Genomic DNA, 22,676 nt, shown 5'->3' with positions numbered 1-22,676 from the left:
ATATAATAATTGCATTAGTGGATTTCCTTTACCTGATAGAGTTCAAGAGAAGAGATTACTTGTTACTGACTTACGAAGTGCTACCAAAAGTTTAAGAGATTTTGAATATTCCTCGCAAACCACTAGTAGTTCGAACTTGTACCTATAGCTATCTCTTGGCATGTCCTTCAATCACTACTCTGCCAAGTGGCGTCTTCGTAAGTCGACAAGTCATGAGTTCCTAGGTTAGGCTTTCTTCTTTACACTTGACTTATTCCGTCAACAGGGAGTGTTTGTGTAAAGTTTTGAAACGTATGATGGAAAATGTGAGGTGGAAACTGGCTGAGACATGAAATAATAGACTCTATGTTGCACTTGACAATACGCCTATACAACCTGGGTTTTGCGAGGAATTTCCTGGCAAAAATTACATAACCACTGACCGGAAATATCCCTGTTCGCCTCATCTGATCCCTGCGACTTCTACCTTTTACCTAAAATGAAACTCAAGTCGAAATGTCGGTGATTTGACTCCATTGAAGAGATCGAACAGAATCGCAGAAGGTGCTGAACATGCTAGCATCGGTAGACTAAAAGAGTGCGCCGCCAAAAATGGTAAAATCGGTAGAGTAGGTCTATATATGCGCAAGGAGGCAATTTTGAGATTAGAAATTAGGATTTAAAGTAAGTATTAATGGGGTTACGAGAAAATTATCGGATAGTTTGGATGACACCTCGTATACACCATAATGGCTTAGGAATTGAAGTAACAAAAGCACATATGGGAGTAAAAAATTTTTATTTCTCCTATATTCCCATAAGTTGCTTTGTTTCGTATGAAAAAACTGCAGGACATAAAAAAGAATTCACGACAAATTAGTTGACGTTCCAATGAGCCTTCATCTATTTGTCGTTACCTATAAGAAGTTTTATAGCATGAGTTTGTAACAGTGCATGAAAAATTACAATACTTCAGTCAAATATAATATACATTAAACAAAGTACAGGATGAAAGTTTTGTATCAGTGAATGAAATTTATATTAACTGTAATAATAAATCTAAAGTAGTTGTAATGTATAGCATTAAGTTTATCCTATGTAATGATACTGTTAATTATAAAACTAAAAACGTATAATTTTACTCCTGGATTTTCAGTTGGTCAGAGGAATGTAGTGTAATACTGACACTGCCAATATTTTGTACAGGGTGTGTCATAAATACTTTGACAAACCTTGGGGGCATGCTACCATGGTTTGCCAAAATAATTCTGAAATACCCTGTAGAATTTAATTATGTTCCTTTTATTCCTTTGTTATTTAGTGATCGTTTTATCTTTCCACATATTCCTTGAAATGTTGCTAATTTATTCATTATATCTCTGCAATAATCAAATGAGATATCACATCCTAGGTATGGTAATTAAAATGGTTTATTTGTTCGATGATTTTCTTTTCTTTTACTATTTTGGATCTAATTTGTTGTTTGGTGTTGAATGCCATAACATTGTTTTTTTTTTCAATGCATATTTTAAAATAGCGTTGTTGGCTTATTTTATACCATTTAAAAATATTCTCTGCAGTTCGTCTTCTGTACTTGATACCATTACCTGGTCATAAACATATAGCAATGTTCTGAAGTAATTTGTATTACCCAATTTTATTCCTTTACTAGCCGTACCCGTGCACTCCGCTGCACCCGATAGAAATAAATATAAAGTAATTACATAATTAAAATAGGACATTTGATCCAGGGAACATTCGTGTTTGATAGAAGGATAAATCGTTTAATATATTACTTAATTTAAATTGCATCCAAATAATTAAAATGCGATCATTTTGGTCCAGAGACACCCATTTGGTGCAATGACAATTCCTTTAAGATGTTTCTTAATTTTTATTACATGCAACCATAGCTTAATGAAGATTGACATCATTTAGATTTAATGTGTATATTTCATTTTACTTGTTATAGGTTTCCATTGAATTATGGTAATAACTTGTTTTCTACGTATTCAGTAAATGGCGCTTGGCCCACTATGGTTCTGAACCCTTCAAATAACTTAAATTATATTATATAATATTACATATTATATTATATTATATTATATTATATTATATTATATTATATTATATTATATTATATTATATTATATTATATTATATTATATTATATTATATCAGAAGTTACTGTAATAACATTATAGCATTATGTCCATCTAGAGAAACTACACTTTCCAATGGTGAAATAATAATTAATTATACAAATCGGTTAATTTAGCTTCCGATATTACTTCATACAATCACAGAAACATTCTCTGTAGGCTATCTTTCATAGCTTTCGATTGTTGCTGTCCAAGGCCCTTTATAGACGAAGTTATTTGTTTTTTAATTCATTACACGTCCTTAGATGGCAGTTATTTTAATTTTAAAACTCATTTATCTCATTAAATATCAGTTCTATCAACATTTTTCAAGGAACAAACCTTATCTAAAATTATTTTTAAAGAACCTTTTGTCATGTAATATTTTTCATAAAAATCAATAATAAGCGAGATATTTCGATTTATTTAATACAGGCCCCCTTATAACCCCCCTTTTAAGTAATGTATTTTGAATGCCATATAGCCTAAAATCTAAGTTACAACGACCTTAATTTATATTCCAATTTTCATCGAAATCCGTTCAGCCATTATCGCGTGAAAAGGTAACAAACATACAGATAGACAGACAGACAGACATACAAACAAAAATTTCAAAAAAGCGATTTTCGGTTTCAGGGTGGTTAATTATATATGTTAGGACCAATTATTTTTGGAAAATCGAAAATTACCAGAAAAATTTCGGCTACAGATTTATTGTTAGTATAGATTTAGTTCCTTCATTCCATTTTTTGTTATTTTTATTAATATATAGATTAAAGATCACTTTAGTCCAAACCTGTGGAATAACGGTTAGCGCGTCTGGCCGCAATAACGGTGGCCAGGGTTCGATTTCCGGTCGGGGCAATTTACATGTTTGAGGTTTTTCCGGGGTTTTCCCTCAGCCGAATATGAACAAATGCTGGGTAACTATCAGTGCGGGACCCCGGGCTCATTTCATTGGAATTATCATCATGATCTCATTTAGATGCTAAATAACCTGAGATGTTGAAACAGCGTCGTAAAATAGCCTACTTAAAAATACTGGAGAGTGAATGCAATGTTGTTCGGCTCCTTGATTAGTCTAAATTTGATTTGCATTTCCTTCACGTCCAATTTTTATGACAATTTTCTCGGGATTTCATTTCGTTTATAAATTGCCCAGTTTTATTTTCATAACTACACTATCAAAGTAAATACAAGGGACAAATTGGTAGCTCGCATCATGAATAGAGCTGCCCCTATGAAAGAAGAAGAGGACCTCAGAAAAGCAACAATTACTGTTTGTGAACAGAGCGGAAAAGTGCATTGAACTGTTGAAATGTAACTTATAAATACCAAGTAAACAAGCAATAAATATAATCATTAAGTAATTTGTCTTTTCTACGTGCAATTTGTAACGTTTGTTATACGTAACATTTAAACAGCTGCATCTTCAAACCTGTTGAATGTAGGGCACCTGTTTTATACTCAGAATAGTCCTTCTTGCCACCCAGTAAAATATTCACTATTTATCCTGAATTACCTTCAATTTTCAGAAATAGGGAAAATTTAGCCCTTTTTCCCGTTTTTGAAAATTGAACCGGTGTCTGGTACGTTACTGGGTAGCTGTTTCGCTCAGCCAAAGGTCCTGGGTTCGAGACTCGACCACGAAACAATTTTTCCTTTCAAATTATTCAAATCAGCTTCACAGGAAGCTATACCTCAGTCTGATTTAAGTTTAGAATCAACTAGCGTAGTACACCTTTCCGTTGTGAGAAAGGATGGTTTGTTACCTGCGGGGAGGCTACCTGCTGCCTACATTACTATCCTGTGTATTGAATGTGTGCCACGGTTAACCTAGATTTGAAATTGAATGAAAATTAGATATTATGTAGAGTGCGGCACGAAGATTTGTAAATTACGCCAAATAGATTTGTAGGTTGCGCCAAGAGTAATACGATAAACAAAATCGATCGAGTTCCATCGATATTGAATATATCTATAGGCTGGTGCGATTTGCCAACGGTTGGTAAACAACAGTTCTGTCGATATTGAATCTATCTATAGGTTGGTGCGGTTTGCCAACAGTTGGTAACAACTGTTCTGTCAATATTGAATCTATCTATAGGTTGGTTTGCCGACGGTTGGTAATAACCAGACAGTGGATGCGGGATGACTTAAGGAAAAGTGAAGTTGCTTCATATTGGAGTATATGGCACGTGCCGCGTCGTCCGTCGTCTTTTGTGTACCTGGCGAGTACAGCAAAGTACATAACGAAGGAACCCCGGTCCACATTGCAAAGCAATGTGTGCAGTTGTGTTATCCTGCTCAAGTATTTAGTAAGAGTTGAGTAGTGTAGTCCTGATCCATTCATAATGTGGAAGTCAAAACGTTAAATTCGCTTAGAGATACGAAATGCAATTTATTAAGAAGTATGAGAGTGACATTTTATGTATTAACGAAGACAATATCGCGTGTAATGTATGTAAAATTGAAATAAAAACCAGAACAACCCAGGCTATAGAGAAACATTGCAACAGTACATCGCACAGGAATTGCGTTGAAATGAAATCTGAGGAACCATCATTATCATCATCATCACCATCATCATCATTTAGTTGTTCGGGTCTAAACGACACGTGTAACATGATGCTCAGTGCAAATATTCCTCTAAAGAAATTGAGTGATCCTCATTTTATAGTTATTCTTCAGAAATTCTCTCGATACAAAAACTATTTAAGCGATAGGCGAAGACGATTCTGCTTCGACAACTTACGAGAATATATCGTCGTTTACTGCAACTCTGGTAATTGCATCAATGATGAATGATGATGAGGACTGAACTTGTAAGGTATGTACTACAATATTACAGTACGTTATTTTTCTTTTCCTTCTGACTGTACGGAGATACAGTAGCACGTTGATGTCGTATGTTTACGTTTAAAACCTGCTGAGCCAATGGCCTGAATGAAAAAAAAAAATGTAACATGTAGTAAATGTGCACCTGCTTTCAACGATAAGTCATCCCGCATCCACTGTCTAGTAATAACTATTCTATATCATAACAAAATAGATCACAACACACGTCCACTAACCAGTCATTGCTTTGTGTCTAAACTCTCATAGTTGTCGCAGTCATGGACGTGATGGCTTCTGAAATGGAGAATCAAAACGGGGAAACGTCTCATCTTCACTGACGGCTACAAATTCCGACTAAAACATAAAAGTAAATCTGGTTGGTGCAGTTGGTGTTGTGTAAATGAAACGTGTTGTAGTATACAACGTATAGCGAGTCTGACTATAACGCTGACTTACAGACATCAAATTTAGAACAAAATCACGAACGCGATAAGAACTTAAACTGCCAAATCGTGTGTAATAATGTTAAAAAAAAAACTAACAGAAGATGATGCATTACTTCGAGAGAAACCTACGAAAGTGATAGGCTACTTAGAGTGTTTCTGAGTATGAGGAGAAAAGTAATATGAGTACTATTGACACCTCACGTATTCGTCGGAACTTGTACAACTTAAAGAGAGGGGTTACGCCACCACTGCAAAAAAGCACAGCTGACGTGCACGAAGCAGTTCGTGCTATATCTCCTAAGAGTAACAGGAACGAAGAATTTTTGCTTCTTAATGACACGGTCAGTAACGTGATAATTTTTTTCGTGCAACACTAAATTGACATTTCTTTGAGAGTGCGAAAAAATATACGCTAGACCAGTGGTCGTCAGCACTCGTTGTAATGGGTAAAGGGTAAGCGGAGCAACGTGATATGCACCGTCGTGCAGCAGGAAGAGGTAGAGAGCATACCCACCAGCAGCCACGGATGCACCATAGTGCAGTCTCTTCTCCGCGAGTAAGAGACGCTAGCCCGAGGGTGCAGTGTGCTCATGACAGCTGCGCTAGATGGTAGATTCGAATATTACACTGCATTCTTTTGCCAGCTATTCAGCAGTCATGAATACAAAAATGGTCATTATGTACCATTGGTTTATATGTTGTTTTTCAAATATATCAACTGGAAATTACATAATTTTTTTCAGTCAAATTCAGGAAATAGCCTATGTACTACACGAGACTTAACTTTCTATCTTGCAACAATTTGTGAGTGATTTTGAACAGGCTATACATAGCGCTGTACGCGAAGTTTTGCAAATTAGTAAAATTCATGGATGCGACTTTAACTTATCACAAAACTGGTACCGCAAGATAGTTGAATTATTCTTAGCGATACTGAAAAGTTTTTGTTATATTTTTTTGAGTTTTCATTTCTGCAAATTAACGAAGTGGATGCCTGTTTTACTGACAACTTCTTGGATGAAAAACATGAAAATGATAACATTACTAAATTCTATTTCTATATATTTGACATCTATGTCTCTACGGACGACCCGTTTCCACCCACGCTACGGGAGAATGAGCAGTCTACTGAATACTAACAAATAATGCAGTAGAACAGCCATGACGAAAATGTGACTCGCGAGCATATTGTGGCTCTCAATGGTAACTATGCATTTCTCTTGCTTCCTAACTTCTCCAACTCCCACCCTCCCACTCACTGGAGTCAAACTCTGTTCCATTTGTCTCTGACCTGTTGCGAGTGGCGTATCATCACATTGTCTCTCTCGAAACCATGTACGGGCTGTTCCATATGAAATCGGAAAAAATTTCAGAAAATTTTACCTCGCATTTAAAAGGAAATAAAGGTACTTCTGTTATGGAAAGGCCTTCACTGGACAAGCCTAATGGTGGGTTAAAATATACCCAACTAGTATTACTTTTCATTTTATAGAGCGTCAAATTTATCGTACTTTCGTAAAATTCTTAGTTTTGGAAGAACATTGCTCAGACACATTTAGTGGTATGATTTTCAACCATGTCTCTTTTTAAAGCAGACTCGGAGAGTAATATAACGACTTTAGAGGAATTTTCTTTAATTCTTATTCACTTGAATAGGCAGATTTATGTATATTATTTTTTCCTTGACTAAATAACTAAAAAATAAAAATACGACAATATGAGTGATTTAATATAGAATAAAACACAGTTTACAGATCCAAAAGTTTCTTTGGGTAAGGGTGGAAAATAAAATTAAGAAAAGAATTCTCATTGCGCATTTCTTCCCCGCGTGGCTCCATCCCAAGGAAAGCTGAGCGTGCGCGTAGTTGGCCAACGCTAGACGCTCGTAAGTTCCGTCATGCGAATAGTTCACGAATTCGAAAACAACTCGATATGAAAGATGTATTTCTCTGAATACTAAAATAATTTTATACAAATATTACATAATCACTACACTAACCTGTTTACTGTTACGATTGGTATAATTCTTGCTTTTAAGACAATAGCTATTTCAAGACCACCCAAGGCCAGCTGTTAAGAATATTGTGGCTCCTCTCACATCTCCGCATGACACTGCAGAGAGCGCGTATTTTTATAATGAGATTTGAACTATTTATTTTAAAGCTTTTCATTTAAAATAGTTAAAAAAATTGTATGGTTTTTGTCTCAACAATAACTAATATTATAGTATTTTATATTCATACTTTTTGGTGGTAACATGCTATAAATCGCAAAAAACAATATATCCATAATTTCCACAAACAATAAAAATATATGTGTTATACCACATTAATACACTTAAATGTGCACTACAAAATTAGCAATAGCTTAAGTTTTTATTTCGAAGCCGGACGTAGTAGTACGCGTTGAAAGTAAGAATAAAATATAAAATACGCTAAAACTTAAGGAATTTTATCTGAAAAACTACTGAGCTAAAGAAAGACAAAACTTGTACATTTACTAGTTTCACATACTAAAGCTCTGTACGAATTTTCAGGCAATTGTGATATGTCATGGTATTTCGTTGCCCGATTTCATATGGAATAGCCAGTACCTCTATAAAACGAAAGTTTCAAGTAGGATGGGAGGACGCATTTTTTTTTGCTGCTAATACGGTGAGAATATTAAACGTATGATTTGTTCACAAGTTTTTCGAGGAAAACGGTATTATACTACATGTCACAAACTTTATGTACCGGTAACATTGAAAATTATTATTCTTATTATTCTTATTATTATTATTATTATTATTATTATTATTATTGTTGTTGTTGTTGTTGTTGTTATTATTATTATTATTTTTATTATTATTATTATTATTATTATTATCTGAATAATTACCAGTCATTATTTGTGGATCAATAGTCATACTTTTATTTCGTTAACAGGTCTAGACCGAACAAATAGACTGCTGGAATTGAAAGAAAGAAATGAACCCCAGACTACTAGTAATACAAAAAGCATGGCATAGAAAATGTACCGCGCTAGTTATTGGGTAGCCTGGGAAATTGCGAAGAGTTGTAAGGCATTTCAGGAAGAGGAATTTCTAAAAACTTTTATGATTATAATTACTCAAGTTTTGTGTCCATAGAAGGTTCCTAATTTTTAAAATTTACATCTTTCTAGTGAAACCATCGCCACAAAAATTGAATTACGTTCTAATGATTTCACGAGACAGATGGACCTGAAACTCAGTAGTTTTGTATATTTTTCTCTTACAGTTACGAGAGTACTGATGTCACAGATAGGGCACAATTGGCCATATTTATTCGTGGCGTTGACGAAAAGTTAAATGCTGAGGAATATCTTCTAGACCTAGTTCCCATACAAGGGAATGCTAGTGATGAAGAGATTTTTAATTCTTTCCGAATGAGTGTCGAGAGTCACAATTTAGATTTGTCAAAACTAGTGGCAATGGCAACAGCCGGAGCGAAAGTAATGGTGGGCGAAAAGAAGGGCTTTCTTGGATGATTGAAAAGTTTTCTTGCTGAAAAAAAATATAGTGTACTGAACAAAGTTGATGCAATTCACTATATTTTACATCAAGAGGCACTTTGCGCCAACGATGAAAAAGTAATGGAACGGAGAAAAATTCTCTCCAGCGCCGGGATTTGAAACCGGGTTTTCAGCTCTACGTGCTGATGCTTTATCCACATTACTCTTTCATCGTATGATGACGCAGAATATCTGCATGGAAATATCATATGTACTTCGGTATATTGAAATAATATACTTTGCGCCAAGTCAGTGTCGTTGAAATCAGTCCTAGATATGGTTGTTAAGATGATAAATAAAATAAAAGGTAGTGCGTTGAAGCATAGACAATTCAGACAACTGCTTAAAGACGTTGGAGAATCCACGGAGGATATGAAGTATTTCTGCCATGTTATGTGGCTTGGCAGAGGATCGATGTCACGACGTTTCTTTGACCTCCTTGAAGTAGTAGCAACATTTATGTGAGAGCAGGCAAATTTTATTGTCACTAAATTTTATAATTTGCTCTTTCATTTATTTACTTTCTGATATTGTATAATTTTTTTAGGGCATGGAAATACAAGAACTAAGCGACGAAACCTGGATTTGTGATTTGGCTTCTTTGTGTGACAGGTGAATGAAACTGGTGATATACAAGAAAATGTAATGATATTATGAAGCCCCAATCATGAAATGTGTGTGGATTGTCTGGAATGCATCTAAAATACTCTTCTAGCCTTCGAATTACAATTGCATAGACCTATTGTCTAAAAATGAGCTGCTACTAGGAAGTCGCAAGTAGAATAGCAATGGCAAAAGAATCTTTCAATAGAAAAAGGAGTGTCTTCTGCGCACGTCTGGAGAAAGAAATAAGGAAGAGAATAATGAAGTACTTTGTGTGGAATATAGCATTGTAAGGTGTAGAAACATAGACATTACGACGAATTGAAGAGAAGTGACTAGAAGCATTTGAAATGTGGACATGAAGAAAGAAGAGGGTGTCAAGTGGACAGAATAACAAAGGAATCTGTGTTGGAAAGATTGGATGAAGAAAGAATGATACTGAAACGGACCAGGAGAGAAAGAGGAATTGGCTGGGTCACTGGTTGAGAAGAAACTGCCTGATGAAAGATGCACTGGAAGGAATGGTGAAAATTGTTCGGGGCAGAAGAAGATATCAAGTAATAGACGACATTAAGATATATGAATGATATGAAGTGATAAAGAAAAAGGCAGGAAATAGGAAAGACTGGAGAATGCTGAGTTTGCAGTGAAAGACCTGCCCTTGGGAAGAAATCTATGAATGAATAAATGAATTATTCAAATAAATTCACATCCAAGGGTTACACAAATCTTGTACGTTGTTTTTGGAGTGATAATTTTTGTTTTAATTGTCTTGCTATGTAAAGTATTGTTTACTTCTTCATCAGTAAATATAGTATCATCTATCTAACCACTTCAGGAATCCAGAAGTAATAGTGTCTCTTTCTTAACATCGGGGAGAAATAACATCTCTTAACCATCTTCTCATTTGATTTCTTATCACTTTACCAGAACTACTTGCATCGACCACGACATTAAATGGCTTATTTTTGTCTACACGTTGTTTTACTTGAAGTCCAAATTCCGCTTGCTGTTCTTGTAAGCACATGTATAGTCGTAATCCTTGACTTCCAGCTGAAGACATATGGATTTGGACGGTGTACGAATGACTGACATACCATAGATTATATTATTGCTGTGTTAAGATGAGGGAGCTGCGATGCGCATTATTGCTATAGTTCATAAAATTGTTCCTACGTACCCCTTTATATGTTTGCAAAGTTTTAAAGTCCTACTGCGCTTGACGTCATATTTAAATGTCTGCGCTCTCTTAATGGGCGTGGCATGGGTGTATTTTCTGTAGCTTCCTTTATAAATCGTTGTATTTTGAGTACATTAATGGATAGTTTTGCTAAGAATCTAAATATATTGACAGTGGAAACCATAGTGGGTAGAGGATGGGAACTGCTCTTAGAAAGAATGCAGTAAGTGAATGGAGAACGAAAAGTATGAAATTGGGTGGTCGATGCCTTGGTACTCTAAAAGCCATTACCATAGCAAAATTGACCTCATACTACCAGAAGGCAATAAGAACTAACTGTACAGATCTTCATTAAAACTGAAAACTACAGTTTATGCCACCTTATGCTACCGGTATAGTATCTCCACTGATTAAAATCCTAGCATTTGACATTTTATAAAAGAGAGGATTCTTGGTGTTTCTTCAACAGAGCTATAGATAAGGGGGAAACATGGGGCACAAAAAGAGCATGTTGGGAAACCATTGAAATTAGGTTGCTATAGGCTACCAAAGACTGGCATCTGATGATTTGCTGAAGATCTGTCTACAGGGAAATACTCAGAATGTGAATGAAGTAGACTTTTGGTTCCAAGGATCGAGTCGATACTCCAATTGGACTAGAAGTGAGTGAGTTTAATGAGTGTAAATGAAACTCAGCTGCAGGATTATCACCAGCCAATACGGCAGTTGAATTAGGGATTCGAAGGAATATCTGATTTGTAAAGAACACAAAATGTGGGGCAGTTCAGAAGTTCAGCAGTATCGAGATGTTTTGAAGTTACCCAGACTAGAGGAGAGGAGGTAGCTAGACTCCAGGAAAGTCCTACATATGAAGCTAAGTGTTTCTGACACTATATGTATGGCGATTTTCATTATAATATGATTGTAAAACTTTAACCTCATTTTTCTCCGTTTCTGTTTTTTTTTTTTGCTCAATTTCTTGCACGAAAAATGCTAAGGATTCCACAAATTTAGTTCTAGGAACCTGAAATTTTCCTTGCTTGTTCAACATACTATACTGAATCACTTGGTCATTGTAGATTTTTAATATTCTAAAATTTGCAAAAAGTAATTATTCAATATATATATATATATATATATCTCAAGCAAAAAATTATAAAATTTCAAAGTTCATTACATTCTATTTTTTATTTTTGAAACGAGGCCCTATTCGCAAAATGTGGAATGGTAGTCCTTTTTATACATAGTACAGACCGTATATATATATATATATATATATATATATATTTTTTTTTTTTTTTTTTTCCATGTGTAGTATCGTATTTTACATGAGGAGTAGAGTTTTGAAAAATGGTATTCTTTTAATAAAAAGGAGATTATCTAAAAAAATATTTGTGTTAGGAAGATGAAGCTTTAGAGACTGTATTTAGATATTAAGAGGATTGTATATAATAAAATTAAAATCTCTAGCCAAAAAAATTTGAAAATTTATATTTCACTATAGTCCCCATTAGGTCCAAATTCCCCTTTCTGTTCTTGAAAGCATACTGTATGTATAATCGTGATGCTAGGCTTCCAGCTGCAGATATACGGATTTGTATGGTGTACGAATGACTGACAGATGCTATAGATTGCACTATTACTGTATTAAGACGAGTTAAGAGGAAAAAAATTAACTACAGCATTAATGCGAGAGCTGCGATAAGGTGTCTTGCAACTATGAGGATCCGAGTGCGCGAAAGAAGCGGTATAAGTGGCAAAAAATTTTAAATCAATATAATTCGTAAACGATGAAAAAGCGAAACGAACGGCTGTCATTACGTTTCTTAAAGAACGAAAATTAGCTTAAATATGCATTTTCATGAAATTCAAGCATCATAACCTGAGACGGTTCCTTTGTTAGTTAATTATTACCAAAGGAGATTAATAAAGAATAGAAAATGAGATATTTCCAAAACAACTAGGCTATACAAGTACAGAGCCACAAAAAAAAAACAACAACAAAAGAAGACAGAGTTCTCTGGCAGACAGTCATTTAGGGATGATGATGATGATGATGATGATTATTATTATTGATTAGAGATTTGGATTAAAGGAAACATAAGTTCCACAGAAGCGATGAACTGTATAATATGCAATAGTTAGGTATATTATAATTGTTACTATGAAATTATTTCCACATGCGAAACACGTATTTCTCAAGCAATGGAAGGTAAGGAATGAATGATTACAAATTACAGAATAAATTAGGTCATATTAATGTAATATAATATAGATGGAATGTTTTCTGACTTTATTCATCATTGTAAGATGCAACATTTCACAAATTCAAGATATGATTACATGACTTAGTTGACTCCAGTCTGTTCTGTAATGAAGCCCTTGAGAGAAGCAACATTAGAGTAGACACCAGGGTAGCCTTGCTCGGCACATCCTACACCCCAGGATACAATGCCGGCCAGTTGTCCGTTGACAACGAGAGGACCGCCTGAATCTCCTTGGCAAGCGTCTTTTCCTCCTTGTTGCTCAGCAGCGCAGATCATGTTGTCTGTGATGCCACCATAATCAGAATAAGCCTGATTACATTCAGAACGAGACACAATGGGCACAGAGACAACCTGCAGTTGAGATGGCAGTGTAGATCCGCCCTCTGATGTGGTTCCCCAGCCACTGACCGTTGCAATTTGTCCAGCTGAAGGCTCAGAGGAAGCGAGAGGAATAGGTTGAACTCCGGTTCCATAGCTGAAGGCAGGGGAGACCTTGAAAAAAAAATGAAATTACAATAATTTTAAAAATGATTCTCTTGAGAACTAAAAATATAGTGATTAATAAAGATAGGTATTTACCCACAGAGACAACAAGGTTTGGTATGGATAGTGTGTTCGTTGTTGAAAGAGAGAGTGAGAGTAGCAAGCAATGCAGGTACATGGGTACCTGTTAGGGAACTCTGCCGTGGTATAAGCAGGGTGAGAGCGTAACTTAGCCAATCAACGAACCGCAGTGTAATGTAAACAAACAAATTGTAGGGGTAAAACGCTGAACCCTACGCACGAGAAACATATCCCCATTCAATTGCTGCGAACACAACACATTTCAGTTGTAACCTGGCAATACCTCAAGCTTCACGTCAGTCATAAGTAACGACAGTCTATGCACAACTAGCCTAATATCCTCATGTTGTGATATAAATTCCGAACACTCGTATATTTTACTTTTACACCGGATTAATTTAAATGCATTAAACTATATATCACACGCGCAGTAAAATAACTTCGTCTGTCGAAAATCGCGTATTATTGTAGTAAATTATTTCCAACGCTGTTTTACTAGTTCGTGTTATGAAATTCTAATAATAAAATAGTAACTTATCAAAAGTTTGGTACATATTTATTAAAATATTTTATAGCATTATTTTACTAGGTATATACCCATTATATTTACAAATCACAATTTTCGAGTTACGACACTGTTTTACTGGGAGTGTAATATCAGGCACCCAGAATGACATTTGAACGTCAATGAAACTGAATTAACATGTATTTGTATATTTCACGCTAGATTGTGAGTTCCACATTACAAGGATGTAAATGTTGACAATATGATACAGGTGATTCACGAGGATTTACAGCCGCTTACGGAGCTTATTTCCTAAGATATTCTGAGCAAAATATCATATAAACATGTATCCTAATCTCAATATTTTCAGAGTTGCAATTTTGAAGTTGTTAGTAAAGTACCTTGTTTCTTTACTTTTAAGGGTAAAAGAATATTTCAAATATAGAATTAACTATTCAGAAGTAATTTCTTTAATTGGCCAGTGTTCTGAAGCTAAAAATGTGTTGATAATTGCTTTGTACAGATTTTGTTTTTCCAATTTTTAACAAAAATTATATCATTCTTAAGCAGTTATGAAAATAATTGTTACAAAAGGTACGACTTTAGGAATTTTATTCTTTACAGTTTCATTATGCATCCTAATGGACAGTCTTAAAGATTTACAAGTGTGCCGTGAGTTGTAACAATTTCTGTGATAAATGCTAAAAAAAATATGATTTTGTAGTTAAAAATAGACAAAAAAATACTCTACGAAGGAACTATGGAATAAACAATACATATTTAGCTTCAGAATACTAGCCAATTAAAGAAAAGATACTCCTGAATAGTTCATTCCTTATCTGTAATATTATTTTACTGTTAAAACTAAAGAATAATGGTACTTTACAAACAACTTCATATTAATTAAATTCTGAAAATATTGAGATTAGGAGACTTTTTTCAGAATGTCTTCGGACATAAGCTCCGTAAGTGGCGTTATTTTAAGGAATTATTCTTTGAGATATATCAAACCAAAATGATGAATGCAATTTTGTTCGATTTCGCTTCCTTTACGAGAAAAAAAAAATGCTTTATGAAACATTTCATAGCGTATTTTGGGACAGCCATTGAATTAATTCTAAATATGATCAGTAAATTTAAAAGAGAAGTGTATTATTATAGTTGAGAGAATTTAAGTTTTGTCCTTTAAATGTGCAGAAATTTGATCCGAACAAACGTAAGTTTTCATTCTGCAAAGGAATTTTTAAACGTAATGACAGCGTGGAAACTCTGTAAAAGTTATTGCTCCTGGGAGAGGCAGATATATGTACGTGTCGTAGGCCAGGCACCCTGAACAGCAGGCGTGCTCGAGACGAGTAAGAAACGAGAAATAAAAACATAACATACGCGATTGATTTTAAATACGTCTCGGGAAATTTGATTTATTTTATGTAATTCTACCGGTTACCACTTTCAAAATGAAAGTGGGAAGGAACTATATCTAATTGCCTAAAGAAGATGCTTGCAGTACGAAAAACGGAGTTGTTTTAAATTATTAAGTTGATTTATATAACATAAAATAAGTTTTTTATTGCCCATCTTCACCGAATATTTAATTAAAATTAAGTCGATATAGTTAAAAATATTTTTAATTTTGTTCGTTTAACGTAAAATATTATAGCTATCGTATTTTTATTTTTAACTGGAGAATTTTAAATGCTTTAAAAATTTTGTTTTTTTGTAACATCAAATAAGTATTATTTTCTTTTTATTTCTCTAGAACATTCAATTGAAATGGGAGTGCATAATCAATATTTCTTAATCTTTTAAATTTATTTTAAGATAAGCGTATCTTATTGTATGTGTTCTCTGAACATTTAGTTAAAATTAGGTTGTAGAATTTACTTTAAAATTTCCAAGATTTTGTTTAACGTGAAATCGTCAGTGTTCATTCTCCGTTTTCTAACACAGTTTAAACACAAAAATTAAACGGTGTATCATTTGTATTTTTAAGCGTTTAAAACACTGTACAATGAGAGATATAATAGTTGAGAGATTCGACTTTTTCCTAAGTCGAATGCCACACCAAGCATGCTACGAGTCGAAATTTTCAGTCATATGTTGAGCATGTCTTCACTTCGATTTCGATTTTCTGTTTAAAAATTACATAGCCTATCTATGATGAGAATAAATTAAAACTACAGTCTCTTATGAACTGCAATACAGGTATTGAAACATTTTCACTCCCTCAACAGTTTGTGTCTCTCCCTGTTCCTGACAATTACCTTGCACTTTCCTATTCAGAGCAAGTCAGGTCAAGGGGTTGTTCAGAGCAACATAATCCTGACGTACACTCGCTCCTGACTACAGTGTTGCACGATATCTTCATTTACGTATTTTAAAATGAATGATTTTCTGGAAAACTATTCTAAATATGACTGTTTTGTTGGTCTTTACTAAAGAAATTATCCACCAGAATTAATGACATTGCTTGATGTTCATTCTGTATATAAATATAAGTTTTATTTCAAAAACGAATGAGAGGTATATACAATAAAATTGAATACTCTTTCAAATTTAAGTATCACAGGATAGGGGTGCCATTTGTATTTCAAATTAGGGGTGACTGGAGGTGAGCGGGTAAAACTTAATCTGCAGTTGTGACTGGTTTTAAACTTCCCCCCTCAATATCTAAATTGAAGTGTTCTTTGTTCAATTAAATTCAATATAAATTTTCTAGTTATTTAAACTGGGAAGTTTTGAAATGAACGCTCTGCATGTATATTTAACATTATAAAAATGTATATGATAATAATTTAGATAAGTTTCCATTGGGTAAACTCACGAGTGCATTTTTTATAAACTGCATAATTTTCCTATATACCTGTAGTTACAAGGTTTTATGTTGATCGGTTATTATTAATCTCTGACGTGATTGAGCTTCCAAAGAGAGACGCTGTGCTCATCGTTTGTGAAAAGAAGCTTTCCTTTTGCATTTTGGGATGATGTATTGAAACGTTTTATAGAATTCTTTTAGTGTTGTGATAGAAGTCTTACTCTGTGTTAAACTCGTAAATAGTTCTATTTCAATTTTAGCAAAAACATACTTTATCTCTTTTATTTTTAATCCGTACTGTATTACAGTACTGTAATTTCGGAATTCATACTAATAATTTCATATGATCAGACAAAATACATTTTTAGATTAGGTATCGTGTCGTAAAATGTTCAGTCAAAGCAATTAATTTCATGTTGTCAGACAAAATACATTTTAAAATTAGATCGTACTGATCTACTAATTATCAATATAATGTGCGAGAGGTCCAGGAGGAAGATATACTCTTTCACAAATTATTGATCCATTTAGAAAACACCTCTCAACATAAAAATGAGATGCGGTAAATAAGTAAATAAACAAGAGATTATTACTGTTATTATTATTATTATTATTATTATTATTATTATTATTATTATTATTATTATTATTATTATTATTATTATTCCAGTACATGGCATTCTGACTTTACCTTCTTTGGTGATTACTGGTATTTATTGGCAACACTCAAGAGACGGCCAAATTAGCCTTTTAGGAACTACTCTTACGTGATTGTCACAATAAAAGGGATAAGAATTTGTTAATAAAGTTACAGTACTATGCATGGCCTATTAATAATGTGGATGCATTAAGTTTAATTTACTTTTTGCAGTTATTCTCTTGAAAGTTTGTCGGCGACTGTATTGCCATACATGTAGCGGACATTAATTCCCTTTAGTTTTATAATATTGGTAAATAGATGAATTATTAACTGTTGTCAATAAATAATCTCCTACCAAAACAAATAACATTAATTGTAATTTTTCATTCTCAATCTCAAAATTATTTCCATTGCAAAAAGTTCTAAATGAAGTACTTCATTTGCACATATAACAAAATACTTCTATCATTAACGTCTCTACTTCTCTGTCTTTATACTAACCCTTGCGACTGCAACATCGAAGTCAATGGTGTAGTAGTCATAATTGGGGTTTGCAATCAGTTGTGTGGCTTGATGTACAGAGCCTCCGCTCTCCCTGATACTGCTTCCGGCTCGGAATGTAGCAGAGCTAGCTGATACACTAAAAGAAAAGGCAATCACTATAGTATTATTATTATTATTATTATTATTATTATTATTATTATTATTATTATTATCGTAAACTAGGGTTACTTTGAACACAGAGGAAACTTTGAACATTTTTCAGAAAGTCATATTTAGGTTTCTACATGCTGCACTTGTTATAGATGGAGGTAAATTATCATAAAAATTATTCCCATACCAAATTTACCTCCATCTATAACGTGCAGCATGTAGAAACCTAAATATGATTTTTCAAATAATGTTCAAAGTTCCCTCTGTGTTCAAAGTAACCCCAGTTTACGGTAACAATAAAAATAATGTCTTTCGGATACTTAAAAGGGATGATAAGAGAATATTGCTTAATAACTTCGAGTTCTTTATTGAAAAGTTGATTCTCTTCTTGTTCCAGACTTCAAGACATATTGTAAGACTACAATCAATATGTAACAACTACTAATATAATCTCTCTTAAGTGCTTTCTCTTCTTAAATTTTCATCCCGTTATTATTCTAAACAAACCTCCGAATTTTATGAATTTATACTATGTACGGTATCTTGTTTTCAGTCTTTGAAACTACTAAACTGAAAGTGACGTATGATCGCTTTCAGTCTGAGATTTGTTTTGTAGCGAGCGAGTTTACAATTTGTTTTCAGTATGCCTCATTTTGTACTAAGACAGTGTACTCTCTGTTTAGCGATTGACTGTTAATTTATCATCTTCATTTCAAAAATACTGTAGATTTTCTTTCGTTTACCTTTACAACCTCTCACGTCTAACATGCAAACATTCTGATAGGGGCAGATAAAAAAGTTTTTTTTTCTTCCACCATGTTGACAATGTTAAAACAAGTTCTTATACAGATTTTGGCCACTCGAGCGCAATTACGAGGGGTAGAAAATTAAGTTTTACTGGGACCGTTTACAGAAAGAAAACAAAATTTCATGGAAAGATTTATTTGAACAGATATAGCAATTGTTGAGATATTTTTCAACATATTTTTCACCGAAATTGAGACATTTGTCATACCGTGGGATCAACATTCATAGCCCTGTATCGTAGAAGTTGGCCGCCTGGGATCGGAACCAGTAGGCCTATGTGACAGCTGTCTGCACATGTCTGTCGACCCCATGGTATGACAAATGACTCAGTTCCAGTGAGGAATATGTTGTAAAACAGCTCAACAGTTATTGTATCTGATCCTATAAATTTGTTCAATGAAATTGTTTTTTCTTTCTTTCAGGAAAACTGTGTGAAAGTGTTATTGAAATATGTGAAGGAACTGTAATAAAAATTAGGTTGTAACTTGACTTGCAAAACGAATGGTGATTAAGACTAATGTGTATCAATAGGATAGCGCAGATGCAAATTGAAAACTGAGAAAATTCATCTGTTATTACACGGTTACTAATGTAAAGAAACAAATCTATAATTTTAGTAACAATAGCAACGACGTCCTAGTTGTAATAGTTAAGCTATAGTTAAGGTGAGTACCTAAAGGCTTAATGCGTCAGGACGTCAATAAAATGTATAATATACTTTGACAACAATATTTAGGCCTACGTGTATATATAGTTACGGTGAGTACCTGTATAGGCCTACAGCAATATGAAGGTACACCATTATTTGTATGTTTTTTGATGATATTAAATATATATATATATGTATGTATATATATAATATCATATCAGTTAAAATTAAATAGTATTAAGGCCCATTCACAATGAAAATTAAACATAACGTAAACATTAACATAAGCACATAAACATATGCCACAAACTTAAGTAGCCAAGGCCCATTCACAATGAAAATTAAACATAACGTAAACATAACACGTGTGTGGAAACAAACATACCGAATCAACAAAACTACAGAATCTATTACATAAAAATGGAGAATTGCACAATGACTGACGATGTAGCTATTCAATTTATGTTTCTAATAACTACAATGGCATCAGTATATGGCTTTCAATACTTGAAATCAAAGAAACGGAGATTTAAAATAATCAACTTTTCGTCATATGATTCCATGTTGCGCGCCTAGCTATCATCACGGCCAATAGATCAAAATATTGCCTGTAGGCAAAGCCCATGACATGTTAAACAAAAAGTGAAAACACGCTTTCCGCTTGTGTACTGTTTCCAAATCGCATAAACATAAGCATGAAAGTTTGGACTTTGCAAACTTTCATGTTAACGTCTTATGATTAAGATTAAGTTTATGCTTATGTAATTCATTGTGAATGTTTTTATTGAATAACATGGACACAAGGTTTTATGCTTACGTTATGTTTATGTTTAATTTTCATTGTGAATGGGCCTTTAACATTCAATTTTAAGAAATAATTTTCGTACAGAAATATTTGCATATTATACCACCTCCAAAAACACAGAATTAGGGAGTGAATGTTTGTTTTTAAAAGCAAATCTGGTCTTCAAAGGGGCTTTAGTTAACTACACCTAAGACTAAATGCTGATGAGGGAAGTTTAATCTGTTTTTAAATAGTACTGTGTAGATAGTAATGATGAAACATAGATAACAGTTACATTATTGTATTCGGTCAGTTGCGGAAACACAAACTTACCCATCAACGCAATGTGCGGCTGTTACCACCCAGTTCGGGCTGATGATTGAAGCTCCGCACATGTGGCTGCCATAGTATTCGAATGAAAGCTAAAACAGAACACATTTTATAAGATATTTTAATAGCGAATAGATATATAATTTACGTTTTTTGATAATTTTAACGTTCCTTTCAAAAATACATTTTATTTCATTTGTAAGTATTTTTAACATAAGCTAATGTAACCATTATATCGAATGTAACCCTTGCCCCTATTTCTTTGAAGTTATATAGTCCCGCACATTCACAGGCATGCCGTAAATACAAACCTGTGCTCCTTGAGCCTCTATGCGTATCATTTGTGGAGACAGTTTCATGCGCACAACTAACTGTTCCTTTGCTTATCAAAGTCACAAGTAGTGTAGAGGTAAAGCGTCTGACAAGCAAACATTCTAATGGGGGCAGATAAAAACTTATATATATATATATATATATATATATTTTTTTTTTTTCTTCCACCATGTTAATAATGTCAAAAGAAGTGCTTATACAAATATTTGGCCACTCGACCGCAATTACGAGACCGTCCAGAAAGTGATTTTCCCTGGGGCAGTTTATACAAAAAAACAAAATTGCATGGAAAGATTTATTGAAACAGATACAGTAATTGTTGCGCTGTTTGTCAACATATCCCCCACTGGAATTGAGACATTTATCATACCATGGAATCAATTTCTGTATCCTTGTATCGTAGAAGTCAGCTGTCTGGGATTGGAACCAGAGTTTGACAGCCTCTGCACCTCTTTGTCGATCCGATGATAATATGACAAAATTCTCAATTCCAGTGGTAATATGATGAAAAATAGCCCAAGAATTGCTGTGTCTATTCCAGTAAATTTTTCCAATGAAATCGTGTTTGCTTTCTGTTAACGGCCCCTGGCGATCTTATTTTTTTACGACCTTCGTGATTGCGGCCGAGTGGCCAAAATTTATATCAGCACTGCTTTTGACTTATTAACATGGTGAAAGAAAAAAAATAAAGTTTTCATCTGTCGCCATCAGAATATTTGCTTGTGAGTTGTAGGCCTATGCAGGGAGATATCCCTATACGAAGATTGCCCGAATTCTACTGTCATCCCTTAAAATTCAGTGTTCCCCCGAAAAATAAGGGCAATAGATGCAGGCTGTATAGGCCTGCATGTTAATAACATCTTAGAATAAAGTAGGATTATTTCAGCGTACCAGAATATTATTTTATTTAATATACTTTAATTGTATTTAAATAACCTAAATATAGTGTGGACGAGACTTAGTTACCTGGTATGGGTAATCGGCGATGTCGGCAGGTCGACCACCTACAATACGGCCATCAAGGCGGGGACGCTTGGCTTTAGGAACAGCGCCTGCAAAAGGAAGAAACCACTTATAATTATTTTTTGCAACGTTGTTTACTTTTACAATAAAATTGTAGCACAGGTCTGATATTTTCTTGTTAATATATTGAATGACAATGATCAGTATTTATACTACATTATATAAATGCTAATACTCACTAAGGCTGCAAGCGATGAGGGAAGCAAGTACCAGGTAGCGAAGCATGTTGTAGCTTGATTACTGGAGGATGCCTTGTTGTGATGTGACGGATCCTTTTATACCTATTTCTGAAGTACTTAGTTTAGAATATATTGCTCAAGTGCAGATTAATCTCGATAACATATCGTTGTCTTAACCTTTGTCTAAGTTGGGAAAATCCTGTCCAGCAACATGTGTTGAAATTAGTCTCTTTTTTCACGCCGTCATTCTTCGTTGGAAGCCACCGGCGTAGTACAGCCAGTAGCGCGTTTGGCTACTGATTCGAAGCTGCATTCAGCGTTGAGTTCGAATCTCGCTTGGACTCATTACTTGCTTTCGTTTTTCGTATGTTTAAATTAGCTCTAAGGCGAATATCACGTAATTCC

The 22,676-nt window shown here is 34.1% G+C and overlaps 1 protein-coding gene across 1 annotated transcript; it reads right to left on the bottom strand.

Moving 5' to 3' along the window:
* Positions 1-12,993: 12,993 nt before the first annotated feature.
* LOC138698103 (trypsin beta-like) lies at positions 12,994-22,425 on the bottom strand. The gene is made up of 5 exons (XM_069823832.1): positions 22,272-22,425; positions 22,036-22,121; positions 20,740-20,828; positions 18,014-18,152; positions 12,994-13,480 (listed from the first exon to the last, which is right to left on the bottom strand). Exons 1-5 carry the CDS (start codon positions 22,315-22,317, stop codon positions 13,070-13,072), a joined length of 771 nt encoding a protein of 256 aa, XP_069679933.1. The 5' UTR covers positions 22,318-22,425; the 3' UTR covers positions 12,994-13,069.
* Between the last annotated feature and the right edge of the window lie 251 nt (positions 22,426-22,676).

The sequence above is a fragment of the Periplaneta americana genome, chromosome 4, assembly GCF_040183065.1.
Source record: "Periplaneta americana isolate PAMFEO1 chromosome 4, P.americana_PAMFEO1_priV1, whole genome shotgun sequence".
Taxonomy (NCBI): domain Eukaryota; kingdom Metazoa; phylum Arthropoda; class Insecta; order Blattodea; family Blattidae; genus Periplaneta; species Periplaneta americana.
The sequence above is the reverse complement of the archived record's forward strand: the minus strand, read 5'-3'. Positions and strand labels throughout refer to the sequence as shown.

Coding starts and splice junctions, on each gene's coding strand:
- LOC138698103 (XM_069823832.1), bottom strand. CDS start 22,317: ATGCTTCGCTACCTGGTACTTGCTTCCCTCATCGCTTGCAGCCTTA. Junction 18,153..20,739: donor GCCGCACATTGCGTTGATGG/GTAAGTTTGTGT, acceptor CTTTTCTTTTAG/TGTATCAGCTAGCTCTGCTA. Junction 13,481..18,013: donor TCGATGTTGCAGTCGCAAGG/GTTAGTATAAAG, acceptor TTTTTTTTCAAG/GTCTCCCCTGCCTTCAGCTA.